At 33.0% G+C, this 26,565-nt stretch overlaps 2 protein-coding genes across 6 annotated transcripts; one reads left to right on the plus strand and one right to left on the minus strand.

Moving 5' to 3' along the window:
- The first annotated feature begins 1,013 nt into the window (after nucleotides 1-1,013).
- On the plus strand, nucleotides 1,014-10,110 carry LOC130804491 (uncharacterized). 5 transcript variants are annotated; one of them, XM_057668944.1, is made up of 11 exons: nucleotides 1,014-1,148; nucleotides 1,423-1,494; nucleotides 1,566-1,640; nucleotides 2,315-2,398; nucleotides 3,631-3,711; nucleotides 7,982-8,051; nucleotides 8,353-8,444; nucleotides 8,662-8,703; nucleotides 8,791-8,871; nucleotides 9,329-9,400; nucleotides 9,647-10,110. In XM_057668944.1, the coding sequence occupies exons 1-10, from the start codon at nucleotides 1,122-1,124 to the stop codon at nucleotides 9,398-9,400; spliced, it is 696 nt and encodes a 231-aa protein (XP_057524927.1). In that variant the 5' UTR covers nucleotides 1,014-1,121; the 3' UTR covers nucleotides 9,647-10,110. The 5 variants fall into 5 exon arrangements, with proteins under 5 accessions (XP_057524927.1, XP_057524925.1, XP_057524926.1 ...); XM_057668942.1 differs by lacking the exon at nucleotides 9,329-9,400 and having other exon boundaries at nucleotides 9,647-10,109; XM_057668943.1 differs by having other exon boundaries at nucleotides 9,329-9,650.
- Nucleotides 10,111-10,241: 131 nt separating this feature from the next.
- Nucleotides 10,242-16,501, minus strand: LOC130804490 (5-methyltetrahydropteroyltriglutamate--homocysteine methyltransferase-like). The gene is made up of 11 exons (XM_057668941.1): nucleotides 16,274-16,501; nucleotides 13,964-14,314; nucleotides 13,786-13,873; nucleotides 12,957-13,084; nucleotides 12,478-12,869; nucleotides 12,236-12,399; nucleotides 12,047-12,127; nucleotides 11,779-11,945; nucleotides 11,580-11,685; nucleotides 11,240-11,490; nucleotides 10,242-11,131 (listed from the first exon to the last, which is right to left on the minus strand). Exons 1-11 carry the CDS (start codon nucleotides 16,282-16,284, stop codon nucleotides 10,561-10,563), a joined length of 2,310 nt encoding a protein of 769 aa, XP_057524924.1. The 5' UTR covers nucleotides 16,285-16,501; the 3' UTR covers nucleotides 10,242-10,560.
- Between the last annotated feature and the right edge of the window lie 10,064 nt (nucleotides 16,502-26,565).

Below are 26,565 nucleotides of genomic sequence, written 5' to 3' on the forward strand. Positions count from 1 at the left end.
CATACTAAACAAAGGGTTTGGAGGACCAACAAAATCACTTTCTTTTGATGAAGATAACCAAAAAGGTACGATTTTGGTGAACCCATAATATTAAACCTAGATCAGAGGAGAGAAAGGGAAAATCGTACAAACCCAGATGAGAAAGATGAAGAAACGGATTTTAAGGATGAAAATGAAGAACCAAAATGAAGAAAATGAACATGCATTTATGGGGTCAGAGGAGGAAGATAAAGAACCGCATATTTTAATGATGAAGATAAAGAACCAAAAGGAAGAAAGTGAATGAAGAGATATGTCAGGAAATGGAAGAACTTTTGAGATTTAGGGTTTCAATGAGAATTGATGAGTGGATTGGGGGTGGGGGGTGGGGGTGGGGTGGGATGGGTGGTAGATTAAATAGAAAGAGGGGGAATAGTTAGGATTTTAATTAGGGTTAGTGTATTGAATAGGTTAGATTGGTTAGATAACTAAGGGTAATTTTGTAATAATATAAGGGCTATAAGGATAATTTGGTAAAAAATCAATTAAAAAAAAAAGAAATGAGACAACTAAGCTGAACTTACCCAATAAAAAAGGGACAAGTAAAAAGAATAGGAGGAAATATTTAATTTATTCATTTGTTACTCTTAGTCTAGCAAAATTCTTTCAGAAATGACAAATTCTTTATTAAGACCATCTCATCGTGAGCCAACTTATTATAGATTGATCAAGTTTTTATTTACTTAATTAATTTTTCAAAAATTATTAAATAAGATATGAGTAGTTTTGAGAACTTAATTTAATTAGGGGTGGTTTGTAGAATAATAGAGAAAGATAAGTGTAGTTTTATATACAGCTACTCTTGTCAGAGACCGTCTATTAAAGAGACAACCTTAAAATAAGAAGCTCATATACTTATTTTTTTTTAATTTGCATTAATTGGACTATTTAATTCATATGTCTAATGCGTCTCTCATTGCAATTTGTGTTTTATATAAATTATCTATTATAAAATGCTGTAATTTCTGTTGGAAAAAAGATTATATACCGAGAATCAAAGGGAGCGACTTTAATCCTTCACATCATCCGTTGGCTTGCATTTTCCCACAGCATCTCATCAATTCTTCTCAGAACAACTGAAAATGGAGTCCGAAACTCTCCCATTCAAGGTACTCTTTTATAGAACTACATTGTTGTTTACCATCTCATTCTTCTAAGTTCTAACTGCTCGATAGTTTACATTGCTTAACAATCGGAGTTGTGTTCTTCTTTTGATTCGGGGATAGTCTAAAAAATACCTTCAAGCAAGAAGAGAGGGAATAATAAGCATTTTGGAGGAGGATATCTGTCGCTATATAGTTCAGTTAACTGATACAATACTGTTGCTGGGCAAGTTATTGAATTTAATATGAAATTACAAATGTTTTTTGGGTTTTGGTACAGATTATTTTGGGCTCCAAATCTAAAGCACGCAGGGAAATAATGGCGGAGATGGGCTATGAATTCACAATCTTGGTAGCTTCTTTAGTTTATGATTACTTTAGCTTTTTTGGGGTTTTTATTTGACTGAAATTTTGATCGTACAGACTGCAGATATAGATGAAAAAGCCATACGGAAAGAGAAACCAGAAGATTTAGTCATGGCCCTTGCAGAGGCAAAGGTGCTAATTTTTTTCCCTTTTAAGTTTATTATAGCCTTTTGGGTTTATTTGATTTAGTTGCAACTTTGTATGAATTTTATATATGCTGTGATATTTCGATGGTACCAACTACCAAGTATTTATAGTTATTTGGTATCAAATTATAATGAACTGTGTTGCAATGGTTTAGTAAACCCTATACACTTTTATTTGTGTGAAGTTATATATGACGGTCAATGGGAAACAATCTGTTTGTTATCTTATCACTAACAAACAAGTCTGGGGTTCCGCACACTTTTGGGACTCACTAATGGCTTTGGGTCAATGGTGTATTGTTGTGTTCTAATTCAAGTTCCATTTTGAATTTTTGGACAACTTCTTTTGAGTTGGACACTTGCTATTTTTTTTCCATAAGTAATTTGTTACAAGGTTGCAGAGCATGGCATGAACAATTTAAGTGTGTCTATGATTTGGTCAGGCTAAGAAAATCTCCTTCCTTTTTTAGCTGTGTTCGAGTATGAAACTGAGAGTAATATAATTACAAGGCATTTTGCATAATTTCATATTTATGTTTTTGTTTAAATTCTCTGTTGTAAACACCATGTTTCTTCATCTCCTTTTACATGTGTAATACATATACATTTCTTCCGTGAAGTTAACTTCTACGAGCCTAATGGTGACTGGATATTCCGCAGGCTGATGCTATCATCTCCAAGCTTCAAATAGCTGATAAACAAGTGAACGATACTGAACCAACACTGCTCATTGCAGCCGACACTGTATGTGCCCTCTTCTTCTTCTATCTGCGTGTTACTGTTAAATTCATTATATAACTGCTTAACACAAACTTTTAAGAGTGTTTTACCCTTTTTGCAGCATTTCTTGAGTGTAGGCATTTTATTTGTAATTGTTTAGTCTTTGCTTTATATTTGTTCATATTAATACTTGTAAGCTGAAAACTGTACTGAAATGTTACCTCCTCTTCGTTTCTCTGGGGGATTCTGTGTTCCGTTCAATCTCTACCCTTTTCTCAACTGTTTTTTAATAGCCATCAAACAATGCTGTTCTTTCTAGTGTGGGGCTGTAATATGTAGAATTCTGGAGATATAGCTACTTTGACCTGCTAATAGCAGTAGACAGTGTTGGTATGTTAATCTAGATGTGAAGTTAGTACTGTGAATAGCTAGTGCATATATTTGATATAAAAGTTCACTGCTTGTTCCAATGATTCTTCTTTCTCAAGTTAATGTCAGTCTCTGACTCCTTTGCCTTCTCAGATCTGTCGCCATACGGTTTAGTGCATTTATTGTTGCTGACTTGCTGCATTGTTACAATATTGTGATGCTATTCTAATGCTCTCTGGTTTTGTAAATTATTATTTTTGCCTCTTAATTAAATGGGGAAGATGATTCTCTCCTTTATGATTTATTAGAAATGGCCTCTGAAGATTTAACTATAGCCTCAGGACATTTCATTGCAAGGATTAGACTGGTCACTATAACATTTTCTTTGTTGTTATTTCTTCATCTTCTTTTCATAATTGGCTAGTTCTTGGAAATTGATGCGTTATGAAATGTATCATTATTTTTCAAGAGTTAGTTTGTATCAGGTGCCTTCCGTCCTCCATTATGTTTCATGAGAGAATTGAGATTAAGTTGAAATTCAGCGCAATGCTTGCATTTCGTGCTTACTTAATCATCGCTAAAATTTCTAGCAAAACAAATATATGGAAATTTTCCTGCTGGATAGTGCTAATGTTTGGACTGTAACTTGTTCTCTTATTAGCTTTGTAATTGCATTGAGATACACTTGACTATGTGTGATGAGCCTGTTGTAGGAATATGTTGGTAGCTCTAGAACTAGTAGAAGCTCTGTTGCATTAAGAATTTGTTCCAACTTCCCACAATTCATACTAATCAATTCTGATGGTATTCGCTAAGGTTGTTGTTAAGGATGTGCTAGTCTTGCTTTGGATTCCATATTTACTTAATTCATCGCCATATCTTCTCAGGAAGAAGCCATATTACCCAAGCCTTCAAACGATGATCACAGAATTGATGCTGGACCCACTATCTTAATTACAGGCGACCAAGTATAATTTAACTTTTTCCTTTTGCTTCTTTCCATTAAAAATGTACTTCAGCGTGCAAGTTTGTTCATGTGATTTTTGTTAATCTGAATGATGTATGATCATTACATACTATGGAGAAGTGGATTGAGAGAATCCTCAAACAAAAAATATGTGAGATGTAAATTTTTTTGGTCAAGACAATTGGTTTAAGACAACAAATTTGCTAATGGTCAGTGACTTTTTTTTAGTTTTTTTAGTGTGTGTGCAAGCCCATAATTCATTCAATGGAGGATAATGAAGACATCATGCTACTAGGATTAGATTTCTCAAGGAATTTCATTCTTTCTTTTATTTCGTCTTCTCTTATCCTGTAACTAGGAGTCCATCTTTGCCATCTGCCAATACTTTGAAGTAATAAGCGTAGTGGGAAAACATCTTGTGCATTTTCTTAGAGTTGCTAGTTTTTGATGATTAAGGAGTCCCTGCAAATCGTCTTTTGAATGGACTTTTTGTGATGAAAGAGGATACTAGCTATGACCTTCTCTCTTCTTTTTTGGGGGAAGGGGGTGGGCGGGCGGGGGGTGGGGAGGGAGACTTGGTTAATTAATCTAAAGATGATACTATATAATAAAAGTCAAAATTTTTGGGACTAGTATAATTTTTTCTATCAGCCCTCACTAAAAATATAAAGTCCATTTGTTTATTTAAATCCATGTCATTCTATAGGAGGGCCATGAATTGTGTGAAAAGCAAAAAGTGTTTTGTGGTAGAGAAAATCTTCAACACATGCATAGCTACTTCCTCAATTCTAGGGCAGAAAACTTTGGGAGTGTTATGTTACCTAGAAGTTTGAGATCAAGTGGGGAGACGATTCTGACCTCTGGAGAGACCAAATGGGAGGCAAACATTTCCATAAAATAGATTTTACCATTGACAGTTGGTAGATTGTCTCGTTCAAACATTGCCTAGTCCAAACATAATCCCCTGGGCCTGAATATCTTTTGAAGTTTTAGGCCACATATGTTTTCCTAAACTTAAAAGTAGGTCTTCCTACCCCATAACAAGTAAAATAGTAAATACATATTTCTATCAAGCTTGTTGAATACGTTAGGGGAGCTTTAGGCATTGCATATAATAGGAAGAAACTGCAGGATTTACTTTGGACTTTCACACCGCATTGACCTCTAATTCAGAGAAGGTCAAGTTCAAACCTTAGATACATCACTATATCCATACTTGAATCAACCCTCAGAGGATGATTATTTGAGAGTACATTATTCTTACATCTGTCTCATTTTCAATTCATCTATAAATACAATATATCGCCTTGATGAAAACTTATATAGTATTTGTTTGGTCCTTTAAAGTTGGTGCATTAATTTCCCCAACTTCACTCTATATTCCTTTCTTTCTTATGCGAAAGGGGTTTTAATCACCAACTAGGATAGGTTTATATTCCTAGACTAAGGAAGAAACGTCTTATGGAATCTAAACACAAAGTAATAACACTCCTCTAGCAAGGAGGAATTTCCTGGTTGAGTTTTTGTTAACTAGAACATTCATGGAGATTGAAATATTTCTACTCATGATGAGCTTGGTAGAGGAAGGAGCAAATTTATCTTTTGGATGCTTAGTCTAGAGAAAACCTTATGTAACTTGTTATCGACTTTCTTCAAGTCTAGATACTAGTAAAAATACATACTCCCATTGTCCCTTTTAGAATGCACCTAATACCAGAGCTATTCAAAATATCCCGACCTGCTGACCCGCAACATAAATGGTGGGTCAAATTTTTTAAAAATTTGCAACCTCTGGGTCGGGTCATGGGCCGTTATTAAATTTTACCGGGTATCCGGTGACCCGCTTAAAGGAGACAATTAGTTTTTTAGGGTTTTCAAAAAACTGTTTCTTTCAAACTTCCACTTTTACTTTTGTGCTTTAAGAGAGTCCATATGCATATCTAAGCTGAAGCACAATGTTTTTAATTCTTCTGTATTCCCTTTATAAGTGTAGTCTTTGTCTTCTTCTGAATGTATGTAACCGTAAAGAAGTGCTCCTTTTTCCAAAATGTAAAATAAAACCGAGCTTCCTTTTCTAAGTTTCTGTGAATAGTATTACAATTGATTTTCTATTCACTCATAGAGCCGAAAATAATTATGCTCTAATTCTGCCAAAATTTACTAAAAAGCTGTTATATAATTAGCAATTAAATCTTCTCAAAAAGTCACAAAAAATAAACTGGTTTTATTCGGGTACCCAAAATCCGGGTACCCGCATTAATCGAGCCGTTAAAAACGGTACCCAGCTTTCCGGGTACCTGAAATGCCGGGTACCCGCTAATGAACACCCCTACCTAATACTTTTTGGTTGAAATTTAGTAAGGGGAATTAGGTTGAAAAATAAGACAAAAAACTAGTAGGTGATAGAACTGAGTTGTTATGATGGAGAGATATAATAAGTTTGTCAATGACATTAAAAGAAAAGAGTGGGACCATTGCCAAAAAAAGGAATGAGTGCATAATGAGTGTTAAAAACTAAAATGGAAAGTGGTGCAAATTGAGAGGGTTAAAGAGAGTATTATTTAGGGAAGTTAGGTAAGATGAGAAGAGCTTTATTCTATTTACTAAAATATTGGACACAACTTTAAACATTAGTAATGAGACTAATGAGTTTAAACCATAATACAAATATATTGGACAAAGCTAAGCACTTGCCCCCCCCCCTCCCAATAAAAAATAGAATACAAAGCAACTATCAAAATACTAAGTTTTGTCATGTTGAATATTGTGAATTAAAACCTATGGTTGTAACTCGTGTACGTGACACAAGTCATGTTCCCTGTGCTGTAGAAGTAGAAACTATTTAAGTTTGGGTTTTTTTTCTTTAACTCAATTAACAATAAGGACTTGTTTGGTTGCCGTCGGAATAAAATTCTCGAAGGAATATATGATGCATGGAAACTTAATTCACTTGCTTATTTCCTAGGAATCGAACAATATTGTTTGGTTGGCCTTATAAATTTTGAATTGACACATGGTACTATTGATTAAATTCGTACAAGTTGTTGGAAGTAAATTGCTAACCAAACACAATCTATTTTGACATTTCCTATGAAGTTCAAATTCTTAAGCTGTTTGGCGTCAACCAAACAAGATCTAAGATTTCAAGATTTAAGGTTGAGAGTGGACTTATATTGTATTTGAATGTACCAAGAGCTCAATTGCACTTAATGCTAATTTAATCAATAACAAAAGCTCTGAGTACATCTAGCAAACAATTTATTTTTTTCCTAATTGAATGATTAAGTGAGGTTTAGTCAATTGTTTCTTGATAGGAATGAGCACTTTCATACTTGTTTAAGCTCTTGTACTGAAATAAATTCATATTTTCGCCGGTTAACAATGAAGTACACTACTTAACATACACACTTCCTTGGTGATTATGAAGAATAGAAGTATAAACCCGATGCTAATATACAATACAATATTCCATTACTCCAATGCTATTAAGTGACTCACGTTCTAGGCAAGGTTTAAAATGGTCGGATGTATGCAACCTTCCTTTACTAATAGATCATTTCCGGTGGTTGTCTACACAAATTCTTCTCCATTCATTTCGATTTTCTACCATCTTAACCTATAACCCTAAAATTTTCATATCCCTTTATACGTCTTCCTTTTAGGTCATCTTCAGTTTTCCTCGTCCTCTTTTTTAAGTCCCCCAAGTTCCAACTTTCTATTTTCTTTACGGGTACGCTAATACCCCGTTTTTGCACATACCTGAATCATCTTTTGCTCAATATTTGCTATTCTTAAACCCTTATATATATATTTTTTTGAACTTTATCCCTCAAGGTATGCCCATTCATTCATCGATTCACAATTCTGCTACTCCCATCTTCATTCTATGATCCTTTTTAAAATCCCAACATTCATATCCATGTAGTAGTGCAGATTGTTTTATTAACTTGCCCTTTAGCTTTAGGAGCACACCTTGTTCCATTACTAATATACATGGACACAAATCTTGCCATCATTTTTCATTGATAAGCAAAGGGAAAATTTATTGTTTTTCCTCTTATCAATCCCTTATGTTCATATATGAAATTTTGTAAGTAACATGTTTATTCTAGCAAAACCGAACTGAGCATCGGTAACAAACTAAGATCTAGATTGCATTTTTGTCGATTTTCCTCATCTATGTTGTTAATTGTTATTTTGGCTTTCTTCATTCTTGGTTTTCATCAAAAGTATGGGCATTGTTACTTATTTTTCTAGTTTTATGTCTCCAGGTGGTTGTTTATGAAGGAATGATTAGGGAAAAGCCATCTAATGAGGAGGAAGCAAGACAATATATAAAAGGTAGTTTTTGATACATTTCTTTGTCAAAATCTGTCGGCTGGTAGCTTTTGACAAGCAAATGTATTTTAGTAGGTAGTTTTTGACAAAAATAGAAAATAAATGGTAGTTTTTGATGAAAAGTGAGTTTTTGTACATAGATTTTGACAATTTTCTCAATCTAAAATGATACTATATGTTATTGGTTTGGAATCATAAGTATTTTGGAATCAATGACCTTTGTTACACAATTTAAAGCTTTAGAACCCTTCAGCTCTAACTGTGTTGATTTCTCTCAAACTGTTCTTATATGTCTGATTGGCAGATTATTCAGGTAGGAAAGCGTCAACTGTCAGCTCTGTTCTGGTAACAAACCTTCAGACAGGATTCAGGAAAGGGGAATGGGACAAAGTCGAGGTACATTTTGCTTGTCTTTCCTCGCAACGTTTAGTTTACTACATACTCTGTTATCAACATAAAATACATGTTCCCTGCTTTTTCCAAGCTCAAAATGAAAGATTCTCGTTATTGCTTGAAACCTTGCAATATCTTTGTCTTCCCTGCTCATCACCTTCAAATTTCCACCCGATGTGATGTTGGGTTCAAGTTAACTTGCTACTTGACATCTTCGCAGATTCTATTTGATGACATTTCAGATGAAATTATTGACAAACTTGTAAGCAAGTCACCTCTCGCAGAATTCCTGTTTCTCTTTTTAAGTCGAAAAATTATTGACAAATGATCTTTTCCTTCCATTTTTCAGATAGAAGAGGGTGCAGTGCTGAACGTTGCTGGTGGATTGATAATTGAACATCCACTCGTATTACCGTTGGTTAAGGAAGTGGTTCGTTTTCCGTTCACCATTTGCTTACATATATCTCGCTTTTCAGGATATGCAATAATAGAACAATCTTATATGCCTTGTCGTATAATCACAATAAATAACATAGACCATAAGTATCAATTCGATATGATTTTCACTTTAGAAGACAATTTCATCCATGTTATATACAATGATTGAAGCTGGTAAGTGGTAACTAGTGCGATCTTTTTTCTTTGATTTGGAGGTAAACTTGGGGAGAGGGAATTGAACCTTCGTGTAGGTGCTGAGAATCGAACCGGTCACCAGATTGAAAGGAAAAACCTTCAACCACTAGACTAACTGAAATTCTCTTGCTCAAGTGATTTAGCACTTAATAGTGCCCCAAAAGTGCATTGTTTGTAGAACCATCATATTCATCTATGAAGGTGTTGGATTTTTTTTGCTATAAGCTTTTATAATTTACTGCTTACGTTTGCAGGTTGGAACGACTGATAGTGTGATGGGCCTTCCAAAAGCCGTCACAGAGAGACTGATACGAGAGGCTCTATAGGTGTCGATAGTTGTGATTGACTATACTTTATAATGGGTTTCTTGATAACAAAGATGATCCATTTGCATTTTCATTGAAACGATGATCAGTTCCTTTATTTATTTGATCCATTTGCTACAACATCTATACATTGTGGACGTGGTTATTTTTTTTTTTGATTGTAGTGTAAAATTTGATATAGGTCCATATTTCAGAATCAAAATGTAAGAAAATATTCTTATTATTTTTAAATTCTTCATTTCGTAGGTTAGTTCCACTTCAACAGACATGAACTGTGGTATTATGGCCCTTTTCCTTTGTCGGGGCTCATCGAAGAGGGTGTTTTGCAATCACAAATGAAGATGAGAATTATATGACTTTTAATTAAAATCTACATTTAGATGTACAATTCCTTTAAACAAACTCTACCATTTTTATAAGTTTGTTAACATTGCTATTTTAATATTTTTTTTTATTTTGCAATATTTTTATTTTAACATACACACTACTTTTTGTAATTCTTGTCCATGTATTTTATTGTATTTTCACTTTCTTTAGATTATATCTACACAACTTAAATAACTCCACCATTTTCTATAATAAATTGATAGAGATTGAGGGATCGAAAACATCATAGCGGAGGCAAGAGAAGTCAAACAAGATCTAAAAGAACGTAGAAGGAACAAATAAAAAATGACTTGTATGAGCTAAACTTCTCTAAAGACCTGACCAGAAATACACGAAGTATGATTATGATGATGTATAGAGAAAGAGGGAGTATATTGTATTCATGGAGACCTCACTCGTCCTCAAGCTTTTGGGATAGGGCCCTCCAATCAGCATTATTTCAGTACAACACAGATTTTCTGCCACAGGTTCTAAAGCTCTGAAATAATTCTAAATAAGAAGCCGACAATAAAGGTACACAGAGTAATCTCACTATAGATAGCCACAAAAGGACAAAACACTCCAAGGCCGAGAAGTGATAAGTGGAAAATTTATCAAAACTAAAATTTCAAAACAACAAAACTAAAACAAGCATCCTCAAAAGGAGCCACATACTAAAACTCACCTATATCTAATTCAATTATTTGGAAATCGAAACACAATAATAATGATATACTGTATGAATCCAAAAAGCTCGAGCAAGTGTAAGCCTTTGCCACCCTTTATGAAACCGTTCACTTGGCACTGGCAAGCTCTTGACGCAACAGCTTGGCGGCAGCAACCATATTAGACAATGCGGGCTGAACCTCTGCATACTTACGGGTTTTGAGACCACAGTCAGGGTTTACCCACAAGACATGGGACTCCAAAACTGCAAGCATCTTCCTGATACGGTCAGCAATTTCTTCGGTTGGTGGAATCCTAGGAGAGTGGATGTCATAGACACCAGGGCCAATACCAGCACCGTACTTGACTCCCTCACGGAAAACTGAGAGTAGCTTCTCGTCAGATCGGGAGTTCTCAATGGTGATGACATCGGCATCCATGTCGATGATGGAGTGAATGATGTCGTTGAAGTGAGAGTAGCACATGTGAGTGTGAATCTGGGTTGTGTCTTGGACACCAACGTTGGTGATACGGAAAGAGTGGACAGCCCACTTCAAATAGAATTCGTGCTCAGACTTCCTGAGTGGCAAACCTTCTCTCAAAGCAGCCTCGTCAATTTGGATAACATTGATACCAGCCTTCTCAAGATCTTCCACCTCATCCTTGATGGCCAAAGCAATCTGGTAGCAAGTCTCGTGCCTGTGTGCGCAAATGAATATATGATAAATTCGTATCTCCTGAGTCCAAACTATGATAAGGTGCGCAGAATTATCAGGTCAAGTATTGAAGGCAGAAAAAAGAGCATACCTGGGTTGATCATTTCTGACAAAAGACCAGTTGAGGATGGTAACTGGCCCGGTAAGCATACCCTTCATTGGACGGGAAGTCATGCTTTGAGCAGCGGATGACCAGAACACGGTCATTGGGTTGGGGCGGCTGACATCACCATAGATAATTGGAGGCTTCACACAGCGAGAACCATAAGATTGCACCCAACCATTCACGGTAAAGGCAAAACCAGACAATTGCTCCCCAAAGTATTCAACCATATCATTCCTCTACAAAAGTGAAAATAAACACAATTAGAACAAAATCCTAAACAATAAACTTCTACATGGATTTCACTAAAACTATGCACTATAATCACCTCTGGCTCTCCGTGCACAAGAACATCAATGTCAAGCTCTTCTTGGAGCTTGACAACCTTGCTGATCTCCTCCTTGATGGCCTTAACATACTCTTCCTCAGAAATCCTATGAAAGTAAATAAAAAGAAAAGTTATTAGAAATTGCTAAATTACGCAGAATGGAGATTTAGAGAGCTGGGTTCAAAAGGCTACAACTTACTTCTTGGCCTTGTATTCACGACGCACTCTCCTAAGCTCCACAGTCTGTGGGAAGGATCCAATGGTAGTGGTAGGGAGAATAGGAAGGTTAAGCTTCTTCTGCTGAGCATCGAGTCTGGCACTAACATTTGTTGCACGACGGTGGTCTGAGCCCTTCAATCCAGCAGCCTAGTTTGTATCAAACAGCAAACATCAATAACATGAAAATTTTTCACCATTGACATTCCGCATTAAAAAAAATCACAAAAAGATTCCAGAAAATTACTTACAGCTTTTTGGACTGCTTCATTGTTAACCCTTGGGGAAGACTTCCTTGATGCCTGAGCAGCAGCATTTGCAGAGAAGAAGGCCTGAAAATTTTGTCATACACGAATCAGTGATCAAAGACTCAAAATTCATAACCAATGAGAGAACCATAACAGATTAACAGTTAAATTAAATATACAAGAAAAATTTACCTCATCTTTTTGACCACCCAAAGCCTTGGCCAAAGCATTGACTTCAACAACTTTCTGGGCAGCAAATGCAAGCCAGGACTTTATTTCATCATCAAGCTTAGTCTCGTTAACAAGATCAACAGCAGTATGAAGAAGTGAGCAGGAAGTGGAAACAACAAGTTTGTCTGAGAGAAAATAACAAATACATTAGTAAAGACTTCTTCATATGGAAAACTACTTTAAATGTAAGCAAGATCACAAACCTTTTCCAACAATGCTCTCAAGACCTTCCAGAGTAGCAAGGGAAGAAGCAAGGTCGTTAGCCCAGATGTTCCTTCCATCAACAACTCCAGCAAAAAGATATTTGCCTGATGGGAATCCACCCTTAATCAAATCCAAGGTCTTTGTACCACGAACCAAATCAAACCCAAATCCAGTGACACCCTTTAAAGAGACAAGGGTTTTGTACGCCTCTGGGGTAACATCAGCAAAGTAAGTCTCTACAACAACGTTCAAACCAGAGAAAGTAGATTCTAATTCGGCGTAAGCATCAGTGAAAGCTTGCAATTGGTGAGCATCAAGATCCCTCACAAGAAGAGGCTCATCTAATTGAATCCAAGAAGCACCAGCAGCCTTGAGTTCAGAAATGACTTCCCTGCAAGCATAGCCAGTATCAGTACCAATGAACAAAACGCAAAAAACAGTTCACTGAAGTTAATCTATAGATAATGGCAATTCTCACTTGTATATAACAAGAATCTTGGGAAGAAGAGAGAGCAAAGAGAATGATTTCTCAACACCCTTAGCAGGCTTGGACAACAACAGATAAGAAACTGGTCCAACAAGAACTGGGACAGTGTCAACTCCAAGCTGTTTAACAAAAGATCAAATTATATTAAGTATCTGGGCATGAGAATCGACTGCAGAAAACTAAATTGCTATCATAGAAAACCAGTAGAGATTTTTAGAAGCTTGTAGTTGTAATACAGAAATAACCTATGGCCTACTATGTGCAACACAGACTAACAACAATTTGATCATTTGGCAACATTAAATTTTTGCTCAATATGAGAAGGATGTTATACAATCAAAAGACAGAAAGCCTCTACAGAGAAACCAATGAACATAAACGATTCAAACTTGGTTTTAAAAACCTATCTGAAAACCAAGGGCCTCATTATTAAGATTAAAACTCTCAAACTAGCTCTATGTTGAATTTCTTCGTATTGAATCCTAGATCATAGCTTAAACTCAATTATGTCATCTCAAAATTAAGTACTCCCTCCGTCCCTATGAGAATGCACCCATTTTATTTTGGGTGAAATTTAGTGAAGAGAGAAAATAAGTTTGTGGATGAGATTTAAAGAAATAAAATAGGGTCATTGCCATAAAAGGAAAGGGTGCAAAGTGAGTGAGACAACCTAAAATGAAAAGAGATGCAAATTGAGAGGGAGAGAGGGAGTATGTATCAAGCAAAGGAACAAACATTAATATTTATAGCTGCCTGGTTCATTATCATATAGAAAAAGCAAAGAGCGTGAATTTTAAAAGGTTTGTCAATCAACACATACAGCCTTGGCCTCCTTGTATTCGTCCACAGCCTTGTGAGAAGCATAAGAGAAGTTTACATCTGGGCCCAACTCAGGAACAATGTAATGGCTGCAAGAAGCACAATCGCATATTAGCAAAAAAGAAAATCTTCAAAACAGGACATTCAGCTTATTTTCAAAGGTATCTAGCATCACTTACTAGTTGGTGTCAAACCACTTTGTCATTTCCATAGCAGGAACAGAGGCATTTCCTCTGGCCATGGAGAAGTACACATCAAATCCAATCTCACCACCATTCCACCCATATCTTGGAGGAACAGCACCAAGCATGGCAGTGGTATCAAGGACCTGGTCGTAGTAAGCAAAGGTGTTGCTAGGAATGTACTTGATACCGACATCAGCCATCTGCTTCCAGATGGATGATCTGAGATCAGCGGCCACCTTTTTCAAATCCTCAGCACTGCTCTTACCATCCCAGAAAGATTCAAGAGCAAATTTGAGCTCTCTCTTTGGTCCCATACGGGGGTATCCAACAATGTGAGATGCCATACTGCAGATCAATAAATACAATTCAAGCAGAAATTAGCGCCACTGACCATACAACCTCTAGTTTAAGGTCACGTTGACATCTAACTACTGACATGTTTAAGGCCATAGAACTACCATGAAAGAGAAATTCAAGATTAATGACAAATATCATAGCACATAAGTATCAAATTACTAATATGTTAAACGTTTCCACAATTCAGGTGTCTTTGTTATTCATTTGTAGTTGCACCAATCATCTACTTTAATTTTTGCCATATTCATACCAATTTTTAAACCCACCGACTTTTACCTTTCCATCCTAGCAATTGACAAATAAAAAAGCAGACACACACTTGGCACTAATTGCAGGAATTATAACAAAAAAGGTGTAACGATGTCAGCATAAGTGGAGAAAACATGTTACAGGTATATTTTTTAGGTAAATGATACTCGGATACTCCCTCTGTCAATACTATGACATTGCAAACATATCAAGAAAATGGTGAAAACAGAGTAATAAATGTTGAAACCTAACTGCTTTTTTTGTGTTGTCTCCTTTACTTTGTATTATTTCCTTATTCACAATTTTTCTAATGAGACTGTCTCCAGTTGACCCAATGTAAATATTTAGGATCCTAAAGTGATTATTCATAATTTTAAATGCTAATCACTTATGGTTTTAAAGTAATCACTTTTATAACTATAAAAGTGATCACTTATAATTACGACTTTAAAGTAATCAAATAGTCCGATCTATCTCATTGTAAGAGAGTATCATACAACACATGTCGGACACTTCTCTCTTTGAATATCATCTATATATTTAATTCTCCTTTTATATTATCAGCAGAACTCAATCTCTTTTTTTTTACATGCATATTCACTAAACTACAAAATATTGTAAACTTTAAATATCATCCATAATTTTTGATATAATTCAGACAATTCACACAATTCAATATATTTTTCTTTAATAATCACCTATTTCTTTTTTATTCATTTCATTCTTTTTGATTCAATTCATTGGCACATGGGAATATATTATCACAAATCACATGTGTATGAAATAATTAAATTACGCATAAGATGTCCGCCTGACTACGGTGTATCTTAAAAGGCATTTAAAGCTCGCTATATTTGGTGTGATTCAGCCTTTATATTTGATCTACATACTCCTACCTTATACTTCATCCGTTCTAAATACTAACTAAACTACATTATGAAAAACTATTCGATCGTTCAAATTTATACTTAAATCAAATCTTATTTGACATACTTTTATAATGTTAACTTTTTTTTTTAATTTAAGACATTCATAGTTCAATATAAAAATATTGAAATAACACAAAGTCAAATATTATAAGTATAATAAAATATAAAAAGTACTAATTAAAGTAATCAAGGTAAGCATGTTATCTAACGTGAATATTCGAATAAATCAAACACTTATAGGTGCATAGCCCTACGCTAATTTCAAATTAATTATGAATCAACAAAAATAATATCATCACAAAATAGATCAATCGCAAGCTTAACTAATGACATTATTAGCATATAAATACAATCGCAACAGATCTAGTAATAGTATCAGATCTATGTAATTTCCTATGATCCTACATAAAGTAAGCATCAGATCTAAATACATTTAGATGTAAAATAAAACTTCAGATCCCAAAGCAAAAATAAATCACCAAACCATATGCAGCAAAGCAGATCTAAAACAACCAAAATAAATTCAAAAGAAAAACTCACATAGAAGAAGAGTGACAAACTTTAATTTGTTTTTTATACATAAAAAAGCATCATTTAATCAGACAGAAATGAAAATAAATAAAAATGCTTAAAATTACAAGAATAGAAGATGATAGAAATAGAAAAATGTCGGATTTAGAAAATCAGAATTTAGAAAGAGAAGAAAATCACGGAAGAACAGACAGAAGGATGAGAAAGAGAGGGAGAGGGGCAGAGGGAGAGAGAGTACCCAGAAGCCATTAGAGAGTCCTTGGCAGAGATGAGTTCCAACCACCAAGTGTAAGGTAAAGAGATGGTAATAGGAGAAGGCGAGCAAATATGAAATGAGTGTGTGGGGTATTTATAGAGGGAGGGGTGGGGGTTGGTGATTGTTTCTCACTCTACTCTGTAAATACGTACTAGTATTCTGTATTTCTTTTGCCTTTTTTATTTTCTTTTTTGAGGGGCTGATTTTTGCCCAAAATTCTATGCATTTTTTTATTTTAAAATTGCTTATTTATAATTGGAAAATGTGGGAGTACGTGTGAGTTAGCGATCTGAATTTATGACTATGAGTGGCACGTGAAGGGCACGCATTTGGTGTAGTGGTTGGATTTGTTTGTAAGATTTATTCACTCCCAAAGAAATAACCCATTTTAAATGGGGTGAAAATTACAAAATGAGTAAAAGTGATAATAAAAACATATAGTTTTAGTCCTATTAATTTTTAATACGAAGATTAAGAGATTGGATATAGTGGATTAAAGTAAATTAGAAAGAAAATATAGAATGTAAAATTAGTGATGTCATATGCAAAAAAATAATGTAAAATTATTAGAACAGGTTAAAATAAAAAATAAGGCAATTAAAATTAACAAGTATATTATATAAAAAAATAGAAAGTATATCAATAAAATAAAAAATAAATTAAATGTTTAGATAAAAATTAAAAATAAATGTAGATCACAAAAAATATAACACATACTCCCTCCGTCTCTTTTTAATTTGCGTCACTTTTTATTTTAGTTTGTCCTACTCATTTTGCACCTTATTCCCTTCGTTTTCATATGTTCTTCTCAAATAGAATTTACAAATTTTATCATCAAACTTTGACTACGATTTCTCATCAATCTAAAAGAAAAACTATTCATGTAAGATTTTCTAAGATTCGTCTCAATATATACTTTCTAAATATCAACTTTTTAGAATTTTTAAAAATTCACAATTTAAATTATTTGATTTTAAAGTTTGCATTGAAATTTGAAAATAGAGGGAGTATTTCTTTTTAGCAATAGTTTCAATTTCTCTCTTTTAATACCATTTACAAACTTATTATCTCTTCATCTTAACCACTTATTTTAATCATTCAAATCAATTAACTTAGTAAACGTATTTATCATTTATTCATTTTCATTAAATTTCATCTAAAATATTTATATAGAGGGGGAACAAATAAAAGGATGAATTTAAATGGAGAAAAAGGTTAGTTTGAGGTAGGTGGGTCCTTTAATACAACCATACTCACATCGTATTCAGATTGGCTCCGATGAGTGTGCTCTTCCGCAAACCAAAATTGTACTGTTCGATTGCGATTATCCACCTGTCCAAACCGTCGGTCGAATTAACAACATCTTCTAACTTTTCTATCTTTATTTTTTCTATTTTTATATTTTTATTTAAAATGATTTTTTAAACAAAAACTGTTATTAAACTAAAACCACATTTATTATCGATTAGAAGAGTACAATAATTGAGAAAGACTTATTATTGTTATACTAAAATATTATGGATCAGTTTCAAACAAAACTTTCAACTAAATTAGCAGTGAAGTTAACTTTTTAGGTTAGGAATGGTTAAATATTTTCATCATATGTAGTCGTATCTATGTTATACTCCTTTCTGTTCATTTTAAAATGTTGATAATAATTAAATTACTTTGAGACGAATTAAACAAGTACCACTGTCTCCAATTTATGTCTTGAATTCGATTTTAACCTATCCATCTCATTTCCTCGTACTCTGTGATAATAAAAAATTTATAGATTAAATTTATATTACAAACTAATAGTGATGATTAATAATACAAAATTTCAAATGGGACATTTGAAGTGGCAAGTTTTGACATTTATAAGCTTTTTAAAAAAAATTCTAAAAAATAAGTTTTTTGGCAATTTCCAAAATAAGCGTATCTCATTTTGAGACTCTAGGAAGACATTTTTGTTGTTAGTAATAGTACATAAAAATGTGTGACTTTAATGACTTCATCAGAAGAACAAGTACTGTTCGTTTTGACTTTAGGCTCGAACTTAAAGAAAAAAATACTTTTAAAGAAGCTTATTTTTTTATAGTTTTCAAAAGTGTTTTAAAGTGGATGTGAGGGAGTATAATTTGACAATTACGACGATAATGAATTTTTCTTTTACGGTAATAAAGAAAGACAAAAATAAAAGTATTATTATTATCTAATTATATTTATCATTTTTAATTTGTCCAAATTAATTACTAGATTTTTATTCGACACTATTTTCTCATTTCATTTTATCATAATATTTCAATTATCTTTTTCTATTTATACACACCAGTGAACTAAATAAAGTAAAATACTTCATAAACTGATCATTATGACAAAGGAGAGTAATTGAAGAAGATGAGTTGATCACTTGTTGTGCTAGAAGCTTCATTTAATTGCATTGCGAAATTAAGTTTTGATGAATCTAGAGTCAATTAATTAATAAATTAAATTGATGTGATAAACAAAATTAAATTGATTTTTGATTATAATTTATATATGTATTTGAGAACATGCATAAAACATGTTCTAAAATACTATTGAGATGTTGTAGTTTATGGTGACTCTTTAAAATTGAATAAACATTTAAATATTAAATAAAAAATTATAGGAGAGGAACAAAGGTATTTTTATATCATAGTCAAAAGAATACATTGAGAAGATGTTGCAACGATATTAGGGTGCGGTGAAATAGTTGCTAAGGTACTTGAATGGAACCTCAAAAGTGTTGTAATTTGTGACTTTATATTAATAATTAAATTTATAAAATAAAGTTACATAAACTTAGTAAGTTACTGACAATGACGCTATATTAGAGTTTAAACAACGTGTTTCAAACTCCAATGTCATCAAGATCGTATGTATGAAGTGTTGTGAAAAATAAATTACACTATCCATGAAAATAATATTTGTAAGAGAAAATAATGCAACAAAATGATACAAAGATTTAACAAGGTTCAACCAATGAAAGCTACGCCCTCCGGTGTGTAGTATCTCACTTATATTATACAAAGGAGTTCAAAGAACTCTCAAATTGGAGAATTACAATAGAGAAGAGATTAGGCTATGTGTTTAGGCTTGGGGTATGTTGTGGATGTGTTACAATGGCATATGAGACCTCTATTTATAGAGGTTTGTACATTAATGAGCATTACATAATTAAGGCTAAGGATTAATGCACAATAAACAACTTCAAGGAACATCAAGAGTCGAAAACCTAATCCAATGCTCGATCAAGGCAGTGCTTCATTACTTGGATGCCTCGTACAAGAATCTTCACTCTTTAGTCTTCTCAATAACTATCATTCATCATGCCATAAATCTTATGTTTAAGTCACTCCTTAATTCCTCCATAACTTCATGAATTAATTTTAGCACTTAAACACTATTATCAATCACACATTAAGTTACAAACTTAACTCACCCATTAACCCCATCTTATTTCCTTCATTGGATCCCAACTCTATGCTCACACTAGTGCATAGTCATGAATGGTGTACTCAAGTCACCAATTAACACTAACAATCTCCACCTTGACTTGTGTTCACCCAAATCAATGACATTCTCTAATTCACTCCATCATAATATAACAACTTACACAACATTATATACTCAAAATAAAAACAAATACAACACATGTGTACAAATAAAGCACATGCTCTAAATTGCCCTCAAAGGGCTCACAAGAGTATGAATTTTTTACCAATCAAGTCCATACATCCCATGGACTTATTGGGGTATGTTGGAATTATTCTCGATGTTTCATTACTCAAAGAAGTATCATCATCATCTTCATCATCATGCTTGGTTAAAGTAGTGGACACACAAGCCGAATAATTAAGGTTGAACTCACAAGCTTATACAAGCCATCATCAATGGATCCTTTCAAGAATAAATTAGGACCCTTGCCAACCTTTAAAACTCCACCTTCACCAACACATCTAAAATCTTCTTTATCCAAAATACTAAGGAAAATTAAGTGTCTATTCATACTTGGAATATGAAGGACTCCGATCAATGTTCTTACAACACCATCAAACATGATAAATTTAACATCTCCAACACCAACTATCGGACAATTAGCCTAATTGCCCATAGTGACTTTCCTTCCATCAAACTTTTGATAAGTTGAGAAGAAACTAGAGTTAAAATTCATGTGTCTCGAACATCCCGAATTCAAAATCCAAGAATCACTACCTTTGTACTCACTAGTAACTACAAGAGCACCAACATCATAATCCTCACTTTCAACATAGCTAGCTTCGATGGAACTAGCTTTCACGGATTTGCTTTCATCGGTTTGTTTGGCTTTCAATTTCCAACAATCTTTCTTGAGGTGGCTTTTCTTCTTACAAAAGTTGCAAGTCATGCCTCTTTTGTTCCTTCTTGACTCCTTAACAAATAAAGCATCATTGGATTCTTTGGACTCTTTTTGAGCAAATTGAGAATCAATAAGGTCCTTTTGATTCAAGGCCATTCTAACATCCTCGCTACTCAACGTGTCTCGTCTATATAACAAGGTTTCCCTAAATGCTTATAAGAAGGCGGTAGTGAAACTAACAATAGAAAAGCCAAATCCAAATCATCCGCTTTTACATCAATATTTTGAAAATCCATAATTATTGAGTAAAATTCATCAAGGTGTGGTTTCATAGCCTTCCCTTCTTGTAATCTGAGATCATACAAACGACTCTTTAGCAAAATTCGATTGGTAATTCCATGCAGAGTGATTCCAACTTTTCCCAAATGCTTTTTGAAGTTTCCTTCTTTACTACTTCTCTCAAAACTTCATTAAAGAGACAAAGTTATTTGGCGGATAGAGCCTTCACATCCATTTCTTCCCATTTTGCTCACTTGTGCCTTTGGCTTTCTTCTCCTCACCATGAAGTGCTTTATGCACTCTATTTTGTATCAAAAATGCTTTCATTTTGACATGCCATAAGCCAAAATTCACGTTCCTATCAAACTTCTCAATATCGAGTTTCATTGTAGTCTTGTGATGAACAAAATGAACAAATTTCATTTTGACATGTCATGTTGCACCAATGAGACCCCTTGGTTGGTGTTGAACCACTAAGGTTGCAAAGAGGGGGTTAATGACGGTGGTCGGAGGTGGAGTTCCATAACTGAGGTAAGTTCTGATAGATAATGAGTACCGAAAAAACTAGTCCTCGATTCTCAGATCTGAACTTTACGGCTCTGATACCTTGAAAAAATTAATTAATGCGGAAATAAAGGTTAAGACAAAGGTTTAGGGTTTTGAATACTGTTTTTATTAATTAACCAAAGCAATAATAACCCCTATTTATACAAGAATTAAGAGGATTAAACAAGTAAATAAAATATTCTATAAAATTATTACAAATCATAATATTCTCTAAAGTATATGCATTATATTTTCCTACATGTTGTGATGGGCATGACTATGTATGAAGAAGGACTTGGATATGTCAAAATAACAAATTGAGAAAAAAAATCAAAATATTTTGAATTTAGAGGCAAAGGTGAGGATAACTCGTTCCTAAATGCATGCATATGGGCAACAAGTCGTTGCCCCTCTTTAACCCATTTCACGTGTTAAATAGAAAAACATCCTCAATACCAAATCATTTTATGCATTATTTAATTCTCAATCATATATTGTTATGTAACGGTGTAAGACGGTCTTACCAAGAGAAATAATATATACATTGAAAAAATACTAAATAATCCATCTCATATATATTATGAGAATATATCAATATAAGTTTCTTATTTGAGGTCGTCTTATCGAAAAATAGTCTTTTACAAGAGTAGCTAATTTCCAATTACATATTCATAAACCTTTAGAGAGATCTCCAATGTAACCGCCTCGAATTATGAAGGCAAACACTAACTGGAATTTAGTATTAATCAAGAGGAAGCTTACTTTTGCCAACACAATTAAGGGGTTACTTAAAGGTCAAACCAATATTCAAGTATAATACTTGAACAAACCAAGCAATATAACGGAAGTCTTAACTGTCCAAAATATAGAAAAATTACAACCAAATCGAAATAAGTCAAAAGTTCAAATTACATCCTTAAAATAGTCTAAATCTAAACTAATAGTCTCTCAAATACAATAAAGAGATCTAAACAAAGGGGGAGTCATACTCCAACTCGGGTTCAACTTCCGCTCGCATATCCATTCTCCGTCGAAGTGCCATAGGGATTTACTCTAAAAACAAAACCATTGGAAAAACATACAAAGCATAGTATCAGCAAAAAGGCTGAGTATAAACACACTGGTGTCCGTCAAACAAATTATTAAAATCTTTTTTTTTATTTCAGTAAATTCATTTTGAAATATGCTTTTTCATTTGATAAATCATATTATGATTTAAATTCAGTTCAATGGCTCTATAGTCATTTCAAATTCTCATTTTTCATCGTAAATCATAAGATCTCAATGGATCCAAATCAATTTCAAACTCATATCATAAGTTTACATGGGTACTCTGTGAGTCATCCTGTGACTCGTTTGGTAGTCGGTCTACCGTCCGCGACATGTCCGGCAAGTGTAACACAATGGTATTGTGAACAATACGCGCTCAGCATTGGTGAGCCGTTTAATCAAGCACACAACATTTGCTGTGGCATATGTACTCGCCATTTAGGCTAAAACATTTTTTTGTACATAATATATATCTTGTAATTTTAATAGCATCTGATATTAACCTTTTCCATATGATAAACATCTTTTATTTGCACATAGCAAAACATACTTTATTTGCGACTTAGTAAAATCAAATCATAATATTTCCCACATGGGTAAAACATGCTTAGCATAATCATATCATTAAACATAACCTTTGTATTATATTGGGGCATCACTAGCATGTATGGAAATGCATCGTAACAAAAAGTAATTAAAGTTCAATACGATTTTTTTAAGGAAACCACTAAAACGTTTCGTTTCAATCCTTCTTAAAGTAAATATGACTTAAAAGGGTTTTGAAATTCATTCAAAAGAACTAGAATATGATTCATAAGTCTATAAAATCATTACGACAGAAGATTTCATAAAACACTATTTTCTTAAATACGAGATAGTTTTGCCGGTAATAAAATCGATAATTGATTTACAAAGTACATATTAATTCTCCAACAAGGCCCAAATTAATCAAGTCATTATAATACCTTATTTAAAATGAATTTAAGGTTGTCCCATCAGATTATAATTGGTTATGCGAATTTATAACGATCTTACAATTATTTTCGACAATTTGGGTATTTATCGTTATTTAAATGGTGTCTTAAATCCGTAAAATTTATAAACCATCTAATTTAAACTTAATTTATACTATGAGGCAGTAGGTTATTAATATAGTTATAAATTTATTTATATAGGTTTATTTTTACCCAAATTTAATTAACAATATTACACTTTTTAATAAATAAAAATTTTCTATTAATTTGATAAATTAGTAAATAATTAATAATTTATTTTATAAAATTATACCAAAGTTTCAGAAGTCATATAACATGTTTATTAGGCCATTTAAACTTATAAAACTCATGTATGATGTTTTATTATTTTGTATAGACATTTTATAGATAAATAGAATAAAATAGGTTTAAAATTATTTGAGTCCGAATAAAATATTATAAAAATAATATTCCAGAAGCTATTTTAAAAGGTATAAAATTTTAAATAACCATTAAAAATCATGTGGGATATTTTTAATAATTAATATCGTTATTTTACTGATAAACCGAATAAAATTTATTTAAGTCCATATATGGTCACGAAAATCCATATAAATTTTTCACATGTATCTACTATTTATATAAGTGTCTCATAAAATTTTCATGTCCAAAAGAAGTCATTTAGTATTTATTTTATATTTTACCGTTTTCCAACTTACCGATTATTAATAACAGAGTAAAAATTATTAAGGTCCTTAAATGTCAATGAAACCTTCCCAAAATTTTACCAATTTTACCTACTGTCCATATGAGTATGTGATAAAAATTTCAAGTTCATATGTCTTTGTTTGGTAATTATTTTATATTTTACCATTTTACAATTTACCGTTAAACATTTTAACAATTATTCAAAAATAATAAAAAAATTCCAAACTAAATATATTCTGGCCAAATCTTGTTGGAGATATTATAATATATTTTTATTAATTATTTTTGATGATGAAGAGTTCATCTAATACCATGTTTTATAATAAGAGTATTTAACATCTTAAAATCCATTAAAATATCAATTTAACGAATAATCTCAGCAAAAAAAGTATCCAAGAAATTTTCTTAACATATAGCTACTGGAAATTTCTTCAAAAATGAATTTCAAATATTTTCAAATTCATATAATCATTTCCATCACAATAACTTTCACAAAGTAGTGTTAAACATGCCGTTAAACATATAATAATTTATAAAATCAACATGCATGATGCCCACAATAATAATACATGTAACAAATTATTTCATACTCAAATTTATCATTTTCACATCATTTTTCAAGATTTAAGAACTTCTCTTTGGGAATTTTTTTTTTTTTTAAAAAAACAAGTTTAAACACAAACTTTCCCAACTTGTTCTTAAATCCTTTAAAAATCACCCCATGTGACATACCTCGACTCCAAGCCTATATAATTATTCCGTAAGCTCCTACGCGTTCTTAGAAGCGGTTCTAACTTCGGGTCCTTGCCCTTCAAGTCTCAACTCCAACTCTTCAACTAAACATATTGCATTCATCCAAAAATCAATAATAATTTTGGATTTCTAACATGTACTTAACTTTTCCTAGTTAGAGTTGTTAGACTAATACTTGTGATGATTTTAATATATTTGGAGTATACTTATTATGTTGAGCAATATACTTAGTTAAGTTCCATAATTTTACTTGAATTCTTTAAGTAACAAAATTTATATGTTTGTAGAAATACATCTTCTTACTTTCTATTATGGCCTATTTTTATAGATTTATAAATGATGATTTTCTTAGTTTAGAGATAAAATACTCATTTTATAATAATCTTAGTTTATAGAAAGATTCATGTAAAAAAAAAATATTTTACATGAACAAGTTTTAACAAAAACTAGTGGAATAAAGAAATGAACATAACTTACTCTATACTTGGTGGATTTCTTCAAGTTTGATGTCTATGGAAAGCTCTTAAGATGAAGATTATTTTATGGGAGATTTGAGTTTATAAACATAAATTTTCAGAAGTTTTAGATGGGTTTTTGAAGAAGATTTGATGAGAAAAGAAAGTGTTTTAGTTATTGAAAGTTTGAAAGATTCTAGTGTTTGTTCATGGATGAACTTGGGAGCAATGTGTTGGGGTTTATGGCTGAATAATTATTCAGAAAATAGAGTGTTTTTGCTTCAAATATTTGCCTCATACATGCTTGTAATGATGCACAAGCTTTAGGTAGAACAAAAGGGGTTCTTGGGTAGAGTTTTTAGCTTGTGTATGTAAGTATGCAAAGGGCTATAGTTAGGGATGGCAACGGGTCGGATCCGGGTCGGGTCCAGGTGGACCCGGACCCGGATCCGTTTTCAAGAAGAGGATCCGGATCCGGATCCGTGGGTACTGCGGATCCAGTACCGGATCCGGGTCCAAAAACGGGTCCTATATTTATTATTTTTCTAGAACCCAATTCTGCAATCTTCTCATCTCTCTCCAAACCTACAACCCATTTTCAATTTAATCAACATCACAACATCAACCAACCAAACTAATCATAAATTCATCACAATTCATGATTGTTCATGTTAAATTTGTTGTTAACCTTAAACCCTTAATAGATCTATGTTCATTTTCATTGAAATCAATAAATTTACCATTGTTTCGTTTTGAATCATCATTCATCCCAATCCATGAACAAAATTGAATCAATAACAAAATGGAAAGGAGAGAGGAAATTACTTTCAAGACTAAACTGGGAATAGTGAAGATTAATCTCATCAAAGTTTGTGGAAGAAGTAAGAGGGCGGCGACCTTCTTTACCATGCTGTTTGAGAGCAGCAGAAATCAAATCCTTGACAGTTAATTCAGGGGTTACTTGACTTCAAAAGTTCAAAGTTTTGAAACTGAAATCAGGGGTAGGGAGTAGGGTTAATGACTTACTGCTGCAGTGAATATTGATATAAAAAAAAAAATTAAAAAAGAAACGGGTCCTTTAGATCCGCGGGTCCGGATCTGGGTATTTTTCCCAGATCCGGACTCGGACCCGTGAAATTAAACAGGATCTGGATCCGACCCGGATCC

This window comes from Amaranthus tricolor, chromosome 17 (assembly GCF_026212465.1).
Source record: "Amaranthus tricolor cultivar Red isolate AtriRed21 chromosome 17, ASM2621246v1, whole genome shotgun sequence".
NCBI lineage: Eukaryota > Viridiplantae > Streptophyta > Magnoliopsida > Caryophyllales > Amaranthaceae > Amaranthus > Amaranthus tricolor.

What these genes read in the sequence shown, in the direction of transcription:
- LOC130804491 (XM_057668942.1), top strand. Translation starts at nt 1,122, where the DNA reads ATGGAGTCCGAAACTCTCCCATTCAAG. An exon ending in GCTATGAATTCACAATCTTG is followed by an intron (nt 1,495 to 1,565) that starts GTAGCTTCTTTA and finishes TTGATCGTACAG; the next exon opens with ACTGCAGATATAGATGAAAA. An exon ending in ATGAAATTATTGACAAACTT is followed by an intron (nt 8,704 to 8,790) that starts GTAAGCAAGTCA and finishes TCCATTTTTCAG; the next exon opens with ATAGAAGAGGGTGCAGTGCT.
- LOC130804490 (XM_057668941.1), bottom strand. An exon ending in CGTGAATACAAGGCCAAGAA is followed by an intron (nt 11,686 to 11,778) that starts GTAAGTTGTAGC and finishes TTACTTTCATAG; the next exon opens with GATTTCTGAGGAAGAGTATG. An exon ending in TTGTGCACGGAGAGCCAGAG is followed by an intron (nt 11,491 to 11,579) that starts GTGATTATAGTG and finishes TCACTTTTGTAG; the next exon opens with AGGAATGATATGGTTGAATA.